Raw genomic sequence first — 11,187 nt, 5'->3', positions numbered from 1 at the left:
CGGGACCGCCCCGGCGGGGCGGGGGCAGCGCCGGTCCCGCCGCCCGCAGCGCCCCGAGCGCATCCCGGCCGGGAACGGCACCGGGAGAGCGGCCCCGGGACCGCCCCGAGCGCATCCCGGCCGGGAACGGCACCGGGAGAGCGGCCCCGGGACCGCCCCGAGAGCATCCCGGCCGGGAACGGCACCGGGAGAACCCCGGGACCGCCCCGAGCGCATCCCGGCCGGGAACGGCACCGGGAGAGCGGCCCCGGGACCGCCCCGAGAGCATCCCGGCCGGGAACGGCACCGGGAGAACCCCGGGACCGCCCCGAGCGCATCCCGGCCGGGAACGGCACCGGGAGAGCGGCAGGACAGCGCATCCCGGCCGGGAACGGCACCGGGAGAGCGGCAGGACAGCGCATCCCGGCCGCCCCCGGCACCGGGAGAGCCCCGGGACCGCCCCGAGCTCATCCCGGCCGCTCCCGGTACCGGGAGAGCGGCGGGACCGCCCCGAATCCCCCCGATCCCGGAGCATCCCCGGCTGGGATGGCAGCCGGGAGCACCGCGGGTGTTCCATCAATCCATGGCGCAGGGCCCGAGGTTTGTTGGGAATGAGGAGCCCTCCCTGGATGTGCAGACGCCGCTTTTCCCGAGTTCCCGTTTCCCGCGGGATGCGGCGCCCGCTGATCCCGGTTTTTGGCCGGATGAATCCACCGGGATGGGATCGCTCCCGGCCAGGGGCAGCGGGAGGGACCCGCAGCCCCCGGGGGTGAATCTGCTCTCGCTGGGGTTTGGTGGCTGAATCAGGAGGTGAATCCCTGGTGTCCCCCCGGTGTCCTCAGTGTCCCCTGGTGTGTCCTCTGGTGTCCTCAGTGTCCCCTGGTGTGTCCCCTGGTGTCCTCAGTGTCCCCTGGTGTGTCCCCTGGTGTGTCCCCCGGTGTCCCCTGGTGTCTCTCGGTGTCCCTTGGTGTCCCCTGGTGTGTCCCCTGGTCTCCATCGATGTCCCCTGGTGTGACCCCCTGGTGTCCCCTGGTATCCCCTGGTGTGTCCCCTGGTGTGTCCCTTGGTGTCCCCTGGTCTCCCCTTGCTGCTGGTGGCACCCATAGCAGGGGGGAGATGACAGCTGGGGGCAGGTGACAGATGTGTGACAGGTGTGTGACAGATGTGTGACAGGTGTGTGACAGATGTGTGACAGATGTGTGACAGGTGTGTGACAGGTGTGTGACAGGTGTGTGACAGATGTGTGACAGATGTGTGACAGATGTGTGACAGGTGTGTGACAGGTGTGTGACAGGTGTGTGACAGATGTGTGACAGATGTGTGACAGGTGTGACAGATGTGTGACAGGTGTGTGACAGGTGTGTGACAGGGCCGGTGACGGTCCCCAGAGCCGGGGCGAAGGTGCTGCCGGTGCTGGTTCTGGTTTAAAAAACCCAAAGTGAGCCAAGCCCAGCCCAGCTGAATCTGGCTGAGCTCAGCCCAGTCTGACCCAGCCCAGCTAAACCCAGCCCAGCTAAACCCAGCCCAGCCAGTTTGGCCCAATCCAGTCCAACCAGTCCCACTGGACCCAGCCAACCCAACCCAAACCAACCCAACCCAAACCAAACCAATCCAAACCAAACCAAACCAATCCAAACCAGTTCCACCCAATCCAACCCAGCCCAGCCCAATCCAGTCCAACCAGTCCCACTGGACCCAGCCAACCCAACCCAACCCAACCCAACCCAAACCAATCCAAACCAAACCAAACCAATCCAAACCAGTTCCACCCAATCCAACCCAGCCCAATCCAGTCCAACCAGTCCCACCCAATCCAGCCAATCCAACCCAACCCCACCCAATCCAACCAATCCAACCCAACCCCACCCAATCCAACCAATCCAACCCAACCCAAACCAGTCCTACCCAGTCCAACCAATCCAACCCAAACCAAACCAGTCCCACCCAGTCCAACCAATCCAGTCCAACCAGTCCCACCGAATCCAGCCAATCCAACCCAAACCAACCCAATCCAGTCCAACCCAAACTAAACCAGTCCCACCCAAACCAACCCAATCCAGTCCAACCCAAACTAAACCAGTCCCACCCAGTCCAACCAATCCAGTCTAACCAATCCCATGCAATCCAACCCAGTCCAGTCCAGTCCCACCGAACCCAGCCAATCCAACCCAAACCAATCCAGTCCAACCCAACCCAATCCAACTCAACCCAATCCAGTTTGACCAACTCCACCCAATCCAGCCCAATCCAGCCCAAACAGTCCCACCCAACCCAACCCAACCCAACCCAACCCAACCCAACCCAACCCAACCCAACCCAACCCAACCCAACCAATCCAGTCCAACCCAGTCCAGTCCAACCCAGTCCAACCCAACCCAGTCCAAACCAACCCAACCCAGTCCAAACCAACCCAACCCAACCCAACCCAACCCAACCCAACCAATCCAGTCCAACCCAGTCCAAACCAACCCAGTCCAAACCAACCCAACCCAACCCAACCCAATCCATTCCAACCAATCCAACCCAATCCTGTCCAAATCAACCCAACCCAACCCAGCCCAACCAATCCAGTCCAACCCAGTCCAGTCCAACCCAGTCCAAACCAACCCAACCCAGTCCAAACCAACCCAACCCAACCAATCCAGTCCAACCCAGTCCAGTCCAACCCAGTCCAAACCAACCCAACCCAATCCATTCCAACCAATCTAACCCAACCCAATCCTGTCCAAATCAACCCAACCCAACTCAACCCAACCCATTCCAACCAATCCAACCCAACCCAACAGTGAAATGATGGAGCAATGTGCAAGGATGGGACTTCATAACCCAAAGCTGTAATTGGACAATTAACTCCAGTGTGGAAATGGACCAAAACTTGTCCATTTAAAATAAAACATTAAAAAAAAATTAAATTATTTAACATAAAAGTGTGAAAACTCATCTCAGGTGGAGTCACAGCCAGGCTCTTGTACTGCCCAAGGTGCATCCTTTGGAGGCCTTTAATAAACACCAACTTTATTCCTTATTTATTAACTCTGTTCCAGGCAGCCTCTCAAGGCATCACTGCCTTGGCCTCCACGCTTCCAGAAAAGATCTGTCCGGGATGGGCTGAGCTTGGCCTGCCCACTCTGAGGAGCTTTTCCAGAAAAGATCCCTTGAGGATCCTGGAATGGCCCAGCTCAGCCTCCACACTCTGAGGAGCTTTTCCAGAAAAGATCCCTTGAGGATCCTGGAATGGCTGAGCTTGGCCTCCCCGCTCTGAAGCACTTTTCCAGAAAAGATCCATCGAAGTTTGGCTGAGCTTGGTCTCCCTGCTCTGAGGTGCTTTTAGAGCAAAGATCCCTTCAGGACCCTGGAATCAGCCGAGCTCGCCCTCCCCGCTCTGGAGCGCTTTTAGAGCAAAGATCCTTTCGTGATCCCAGGATGGCAGAGCTCGGTCCCCCCACTCTGGAGCGCTTTTCCAGAAAAGATCCATTGAGGATCCTGGAATGGCTGAGCTTGGCCTCCCCGCTCTGGAGCGCTTTTAGAGCAAAGATCCCTTCAGGATCCCGGGATGGCCAAGCTCGGCCTGCCCGCTCTGGAGCGCTTTTCCAGCCGAGATCCGTTCGGGATCAGCCGAGCTCGGTCTCCCCGCTCGGAGGCGCTTTTAGAGCAAAGATCCTTTGGTGATCCCGGGATGGCGGAGCTCGGTCCCCGCTCTCTGCAGCGCTTTCCCCGCCCGCCGCCCGTGCTCCCGGAACGGGCTGGCTCGGCCGCTGTTGCCGGGCGGCCCCGCTGTGCGGGCGGGCGGGCGCGGCGGTTCCGGGGCGGAGCGCGGCGGTGCCGGCCGGGCCCGCGCTCCGGGCGGGGGGGGCCGCGCCTTGGCTGCGGGGCCGGGGCTGCGCTGCCGCCGGGGCCGGGGCCGGGGCCGGGGCTGGGGCCGGGGCTGGGGCCGGGGCCGGCGCGGCGCGGGGGGCTGCGAGCCCCGGGGCGGCCGCATGTGCGCCCCGCGGGGCTCCGCGGCAGGACGGAGCGGGCCGGGGCAGAGCCGGGCCGGCCCGAGCGGGGCCGTTGCGGGCGGCGGGGCCGCGCGGAGGCGGAGGCGGCGGCCATGGAGGGGCTGGCGGGGTACGTGTACAAAGCGGCCAGCGAGGGCCGCGTGCTCACCTTGGCCGCGCTGCTGCTGAACCGCTCCGAGAGCGACATCAAATACCTGCTGGGCTACGTGAGCCAGCACGGAGGGCAGCGCTCCACGCCGCTCATCATCGCCGCCCGCAACGGGCACGCCAAGGTGGTGCGGCTGCTGCTGGAGCATTACCGCGTCCACACGCAGCAAACCGGCACCGTCCGCTTCGACGGGTACGTGGGGCCCGGCCCGGGCTGAGGGACAGCGCGGCCGGCAGGGCCTGGTGGGGCCCCGGCAGCTCGCACGGTGCTGGGCCCTGCTGGGGCTGGCTCCGGAGCTGAGCGTGCCCGGAGCTGGTGGTGATCGAGGGGTTCTTGCAGCTCTGGGTTCTGTGGTTTGGTGGTGGTTGTGGGTTCTTGTTGATTGGGAATGTTCTCGGTGGGGCTTGTGGGCCTGTCCAGCTCGGGATGATGGCACTTGATGGCCCTGTGGGCCCTTCCACCTCAGGCTGTTCCATGATCTGCTGGTCCCAGCTCAGGTTATCCCATGATCTGCTGGCCCTTGTGGTCCCACCTCAGGGTGTTCTGTGACCTGGTGGTCCCAGCTCAGGTTATCCCATGATCTGCTGGTCCTTGTGGTCCCACCTCAGGCTGTTCCATGATCTGCTGGCCCTTCTGGTCCCACCTCAGGCTGTTCCATGATCTGGTGGCCCTTGCAGGGTCCTTGTAGCTCAGGGTTTTGTGACCTGATGGTGCTTGTGGCTCTCTTCAGCTCAGGCTGTTCCGTGTCCTGGTGGACCTTGTGGATAACTTCAGGATTCTGTGAGTGGTGGTCCTTGCGGTCCCAGCTCTGATTATTCTGTGTCTTGGTGGTTCTCAGCTCAGTTTTTTGTCACTCGGTGTCCTCGTGGTCCCACCTCAGGCTGTTCCATGACCTGGTGGCCCTGGTAGGCCCCGTCCAGCTCAGCGTTCTGGGATTTGATGGCCCTCGTGGGTCCCTTCTGACCCAGATTATTCTGGGATTTGATGACCCTCATGGGTCCCTTCCAAGGCTGTCCTGCCATCTGTGATCACTTCCCTGCCCTCTGCAGAGCTTCCAGGATTTGTTTGAAAACATTTCCAGGATATTTTTGGGAAGTTGGATCTGCTCTCCCGTTTTCCCAGGCCCAGAGGGGAGGCTGCCAGGCTTGGGGATGAATTCACGACATCCCCACCTAAACACCACGTGGGTTTTGGGTCCCACCTGATGCTTTCCGAGCCATAAATTTTCCATTTAGGAATTCCCCATGTGGACAGGACAATATTCACAGCCCAGGGAGCCTCTGCTGAGCCAGAGTGCCCTTTCTGGGATGTTTTTGCCTCTGCAGGTGACTCAGTTTTCACAAACCACTTCCCTGTGCGGTTGGATTTTAATTCCTTCCCTTTCCCTTCCTGCTCTTTGGGGTTTTTGGGGTTTTTTCCCCCCTGTTTGAAAGCGGGTTGAGAATTCCTGGGGTGAGAATTCCTGGAGGAAGGGCCTCCTGACCGACAGCTGGGTTTGTGCCTGGCTGGGGTGGGGATGTTTTCCAGAGGCTGTGCCTGGCACGGATGGAAGGAGGAGCTGTCGGAGGCACAGAGAGGAGCAGAGCCCACGTGATTCCCGAGGATTGTCGGATAAGGTGGCTCAGCAGCTCCTCTCCTCTGGGCTTCCCACTTGGAACCCCGAAACACCAAAAAAAATCCCCTCGAGTTGGAAAAAAAATCCCCCCTCCCGCCTCTCCTGCTTCCAGACAGAAATATTTTCATGGGATTGCAGCCAAAATCAGGAACTTCCCACTGGGAATTCTCTCCGGGATTTTAAAGAGCCTCTGGAAGTGTTGGATTTACAAACAGTCGCTGTGGAGCTACGAGGGCTTCACCAAATGATTAAAAATTGAAAATGAAAGTGAAATTCTGATCTTAAGGAGATTTTAACTTTGGGGAACGTGGCTGTTTGGAAATATTTCTCCCTCCTGTGTGTTTGGGACGTGCCTTGGGGGGTGTGTGTGAATCCTGCCCGTTTGTTTCTTCATTTAAATCCTTCAAAAACACGGGAAAGGCAAAGACAAATCCTTTATTTTACCCGTGGGGTTAAGGGAATGAAAACAGCTTAAAAAAAGGGATGTGTCCCCTCATTTCCCCGTTATCTGCAGGGCCACGCGGATCTGTGGAACAGCCCAGCTCACAACTTCTGCTTTTTCAGCTTTTTATTTTCTTCCCGAGGTTCCTTCTGTTGTCACCAGGTTGCTGGGATGGTTCAGGGCGCGGGACCTCGATCCGCAGCTCGGGGAGAGGGGAAAGGGGAAGTGAGGAGAAATTCTGAAGCCAGGGCTGTTGCTGGTGTTTAAATCCGGGGGGTTTTTTGTGTCAAAATATCCATTTGAAGGTTTCTCTTGGTCTGGAATGTGTCACTCGGTGGCACCAAAAGGATCATTTTAGAGCTCTTCTTCCCAGACCTCTCTAAACCCAGGCTGGAGTTTTGTAAGTGGGATCTTGGAGGTGGCCAAACCCCTTTTGGTCCCTTCAGAGCTCCGACTTCCAACGCTCCGTGCGCTCCCTGAGTTCCTGGAAATCCAGGGCTGGCTGTGAAATCCCTGTCGATGGCTGGGTGCGGGAAGCTTTCGGAAGAGCGTCAACCTAATTCCCTGTCCCCATCTTCCCGTTCCCAGCTTCGTCATCGACGGGGCCACCGCGCTCTGGTGCGCGGCCGGGGCCGGCCACTTCGAGGTGGTCAAGCTGCTGGTGAGCCACGGCGCCAACGTCAACCACACCACGGTGACCAACTCGACGCCGCTGCGGGCGGCCTGCTTCGATGGCCGGCTGGACATCGTCAAGTACCTGGTGGAGAACAACGCCAACATCAGCATCGCCAACAAGTACGACAACACCTGCCTGATGATCGCGGCCTACAAGGGCCACACGGACGTGGTGCGCTACCTCCTGGAGCAGCACGCCGACCCCAACGCCAAGGCCCACTGCGGGGCCACCGCGCTGCACTTCGCCGCCGAGGCCGGCCACCTGGAGATCGTCAGGGAGCTGGTCAAGTGGAAGGCGGCCATGATGGTCAACGGGCACGGCATGACGCCGCTCAAAGTGGCCGCCGAGAGCTGCAAGGCCGACGTGGTGGAGCTGCTGCTGGCGCACGCCGACTGCGACAGGAGGAGCAGGATCGAAGCTCTGGAGCTGCTGGGGGCCTCGTTTGCCAACGACAGGGAGAACTACGACATCTTGAAGACTTACCACTATTTATATTTGGCCATGCTGGAGAGGTACCGCGACAGCGAGAACGTCATCGAGAAGGAGGTGCTCCCCCAGATCGAGGCGTACGGAAACAGGTCGGAATGCAGGACCCCTCAGGAATTAGAGTCCATTAGGCAGGACAGAGACGCCCTTCACATGGAAGGCCTGATAGTGCGGGAGAGAATCCTGGGCTCGGACAATATCGACGTCTCCCACCCCATCATTTACCGGGGCGCCGTCTACGCCGACAACATGGAGTTCGAGCAGTGCATCAAGCTGTGGCTCCACGCGCTGCACCTGCGGCAGAAAGGCAACAGGAACACCCACAAGGACCTGCTGAGGTTCGCTCAGGTCTTCTCGCAGATGATCCACCTGAACGAGCCCGTGAAGGCCAAGGACATCGAGAGCGTCCTGCGCTGCAGCGTGCTGGAGATCGAGCAGGGCATGGCGCGCATCAAAACCACCCCGGACGCCGACATCCACACGGCCACGGACAACTACGAGTGCAACATCTTCACCTTCCTCTACCTGGTGTGCATCTCCACCAAGACGCAGTGCAGCGAGGAGGAGCAGTCCCGCATCAACAAGCAGATCTACAACCTGATCCACCTGGACCCGCGCACGCGCGACGGCTCCAGCCTGCTGCACCACGCCGTCAACTCGGGCACGCCCGTGGACGACTTCCACACCAACGACGTCTGCAGCTTCCCCAACGCCCTGGTCACCAAGCTCCTGCTGGACTGCGGCGCCGACGTCAACGCCGTGGACAACGAGGGGAACAGCCCTCTGCACATCATCGTGCAGTACCACCGGCCCATCAGCGACTTCTTGACGTTGCACTCCATCATCATCAGCCTGGTGGAGGCCGGCGCCCACACGGACATGACCAACAAGCAGAAGAAAACCCCTCTGGATAAAAGCACCACCGGGGTGTCGGAAATCCTCCTTAAAACTCAAATGAAGCTGAGTCTCAAGTGCCTGGCTGCCCGCGCCGTGCGGATCTACAACATCAGCTACCAAAACCAGATCCCCAGAACTCTGGAGGAGTTTGTCCAGTTCCACTAGGCCGCCTCCGACCTTTCGTGGTGGTGCTATCCCGGGACGACAGCAGACAGCAGAACACACCCCGTGTCCATGAAATCCTTTTTCTCCATCCCTTTGGTTTTGGGTTCCTCTGGATTCCGTCTGCGGCCTCAGTTCTCGGGTGGAGGTGGTGGAGGGGTGGGGGCAGGAAACGCCACGTCGTTGTCCTCTGGCTGAACCTCTGGTTGAGATTTTGATCCCTTTCTTTTTATTTTATTTTATTTTAATTAAAGGAATCCCTTCGTTAGCTCTTTTGTTTTCTGAACAACAGGAGAAGAATCCCCCAGGTGAATCCCGCCGGACGTTTTGGCGCCCGGCGCGATTCCCGAGATGGGATTTCCAACTCCTGGCCGTGAGGCGGGAGAAGAAAACCCGGGAATTCTGCGGCGGTCGGGTGAGGGTTCTCTCGTACCTCGCCGCGCTTTCACGCCTTTCAGCCGGCGCTGAGGACGTCGGTAACGTTTTAAAATCCCCGTTTCCATCCAAAATTCCCTTTTGAGCCGCGATTCTCAACAGCTGCAGACGCGAGGGATGCTCTGTCAGGAAATCCAGGTGGAAATTCAGCTCCCAGGGGTTGAATTCCCTTAGCGAGCTCTCGATTCCTGCTGCTCCAGTAAGTTTTGAATCACCTACGGACAACAAAAATAAAAAAATAAACCCCAAAAACCAAAAAAAAAAAAAAGTAACAAACTTGGGTGCCGACCGCAAAAAACCGGAATCATCGTTTCTTTTTCCGCAATTCCGTCGCTCCTATCCAAACATCATGCATGGATCCCTAGGAACTGGGTAGGGAATTTGTGTTTGTGTGCGTCCCAACATTTCAAAACCGCTTTTAACTCGGGTTTTTCTCCGTCGTTTCGACGCTCAACACGCACCTTTTTTGTTGTTTTTTTGTTGTTTCTTTTGTTTGTTTGTTTGGCTCAAAGTCTGTCCGGCTGCACTCGTGGATTCCGAATCTTCCCAACGGAGCCGTCTGCCGCCAAAGAGAGTCTTCCTTGAACCCGGATTTTCCGAGAAGCGATGGAATCTGTGCCTGCCCCGAATCGGACTCGAGGATTTTTTTTTTCATGGCTTTTTACTCCTTTGGGTATGGGGGGAATAAAATAAAAAAAAAAAAAAGAAATTAACGAATCTCTTGTTAAAAACTTGATTTTTACGATGAAGTCAATAATTCTCCTCTTCATCCAGCTCTTGATGAGCGAGCGATTGTACGGGAGCGTCGTGGCCGGAGAACTTTGGGAGAAGCGGCGGATGCTCCGACGGGGAAATGTTGGGACGAGGCTGGCGGAGCCTCCGTTCCTTTGGAACCGTCAGGATGAACGAATGTTCCGTGAATTTTGGGTTTTGTTTTTTCTTTTTGGTTTTTGTTTGGTTTTGTTTTTACAGAAATACAACGATCCAGGTGGAATTTTGAGGCGAGGTTTGGGGGCACGCGTTTCTATTTGTACGACAAAGAAATAAACATTGAATGTGGAATTAGTTTGGGGTTCCTGGGTTGTTTTTGTTTTTGTCACGGGGTTTGTGTGCCTTGGAGGGAAAAGTCTTGGGATCTGGGTTCGGTTTTCTGGGATCTCTGGAATCCCTGGGGTTGTCCAAGGAAAGGTTGGAGCAGCCTGGGATGGTGGAAGGTGGCATTTCGCTGAGGAGTCCAAAGGAGCAAGGAAATTCCTGGCAGTTTAAATATATATTTTATATTTATATATATTTTCTATTTACATAAAATATATATTTTATATTTATATATTTTTTCTATTTATATATAATATATATTTTATATTTATATATATTCTGTATTTATATATAAAAATATATTTTATATTTATAAAATAGATCTATCATACATATTTTTTTATTTATATATAGATATATATCTATATAGATCTATATATATCTGTATATAGATATATAGATTATATATAGATATATAGATATATATGGATATATAGATATGTATGTATAGATATATATACATATATAGATAATATATTTACATATATAAAAAAATAGATAATAAATTTATATAATATTTATATGTAATAAAGAGATAAATATATATGTAATATATATTTTTATACATATATAGATATGAGTAATAGAAAATACACATATTTATTATACATGTATGTATATACATACATGTATATAAAATATAAATTATAGATATATTTTATAATACACATCAGATATATATTATACATTATACATTATACATTATATATTATATATAATATATATTATATAGTATATTGTATATTGTATATTGTATACACTATGTGCTATACAATATATAATATATACATATATGCACATAATAATATCTAAATATATTAAAATATGTATGTGCATATATAAAATCTAAGCAAAAAATATATAAATATATATGGTTATATTTATGTATTACATATTAGGTAAAATATTTCTATATATTCTATATTTACATAAATAAAATTATATATAATTAAAATATATATATAAGTATATATTTATAGGTATAAAATATATAAATTTATATATAAATATATAGAAAATTATAATTGTATAATACATATAATATATATAGTGATATATATATAATATATATAATTATATTTGGAAAATTATATTTATATTTATATTTATATTTATATTTATATTTATATTCATATTTATATTTATATTCATATTTATATTTATATTTATATTTATTTAAGAAATCCTGAAGGATGCCACCCGTTCCTGGCTGGTCTCCGCCTGTTTCCCTCCGTGGTCCAAATCCTGGGAATG

At 53.6% G+C, this 11,187-nt stretch overlaps 1 protein-coding gene across 1 annotated transcript; it reads left to right on the top strand.

Moving 5' to 3' along the window:
- Window positions 1-3,904: 3,904 nt before the first annotated feature.
- Window positions 3,905-9,114, top strand: FEM1B (fem-1 homolog B). The gene is made up of 2 exons (XM_058846900.1): window positions 3,905-4,317; window positions 6,771-9,114. The coding sequence occupies exons 1-2, from the start codon at window positions 4,070-4,072 to the stop codon at window positions 8,404-8,406; spliced, it is 1,884 nt and encodes a 627-aa protein (XP_058702883.1). The 5' UTR covers window positions 3,905-4,069; the 3' UTR covers window positions 8,407-9,114.
- Window positions 9,115-11,187: the final 2,073 nt, after the last annotated feature.

This window comes from Poecile atricapillus, chromosome 11 (assembly GCF_030490865.1).
Source record: "Poecile atricapillus isolate bPoeAtr1 chromosome 11, bPoeAtr1.hap1, whole genome shotgun sequence".
In the NCBI taxonomy this organism is placed as follows: domain Eukaryota; kingdom Metazoa; phylum Chordata; class Aves; order Passeriformes; family Paridae; genus Poecile; species Poecile atricapillus.
The sequence above is the reverse complement of the archived record's forward strand: the minus strand, read 5'-3'. Positions and strand labels throughout refer to the sequence as shown.

Coding starts and splice junctions, on each gene's coding strand:
- FEM1B (XM_058846900.1), top strand. CDS start 4,070: ATGGAGGGGCTGGCGGGGTACGTGTACAAAGCGGCCAGCGAGGGCCGC. Junction 4,318..6,770: donor GGCACCGTCCGCTTCGACGG/GTACGTGGGGCC, acceptor TCCCGTTCCCAG/CTTCGTCATCGACGGGGCCA.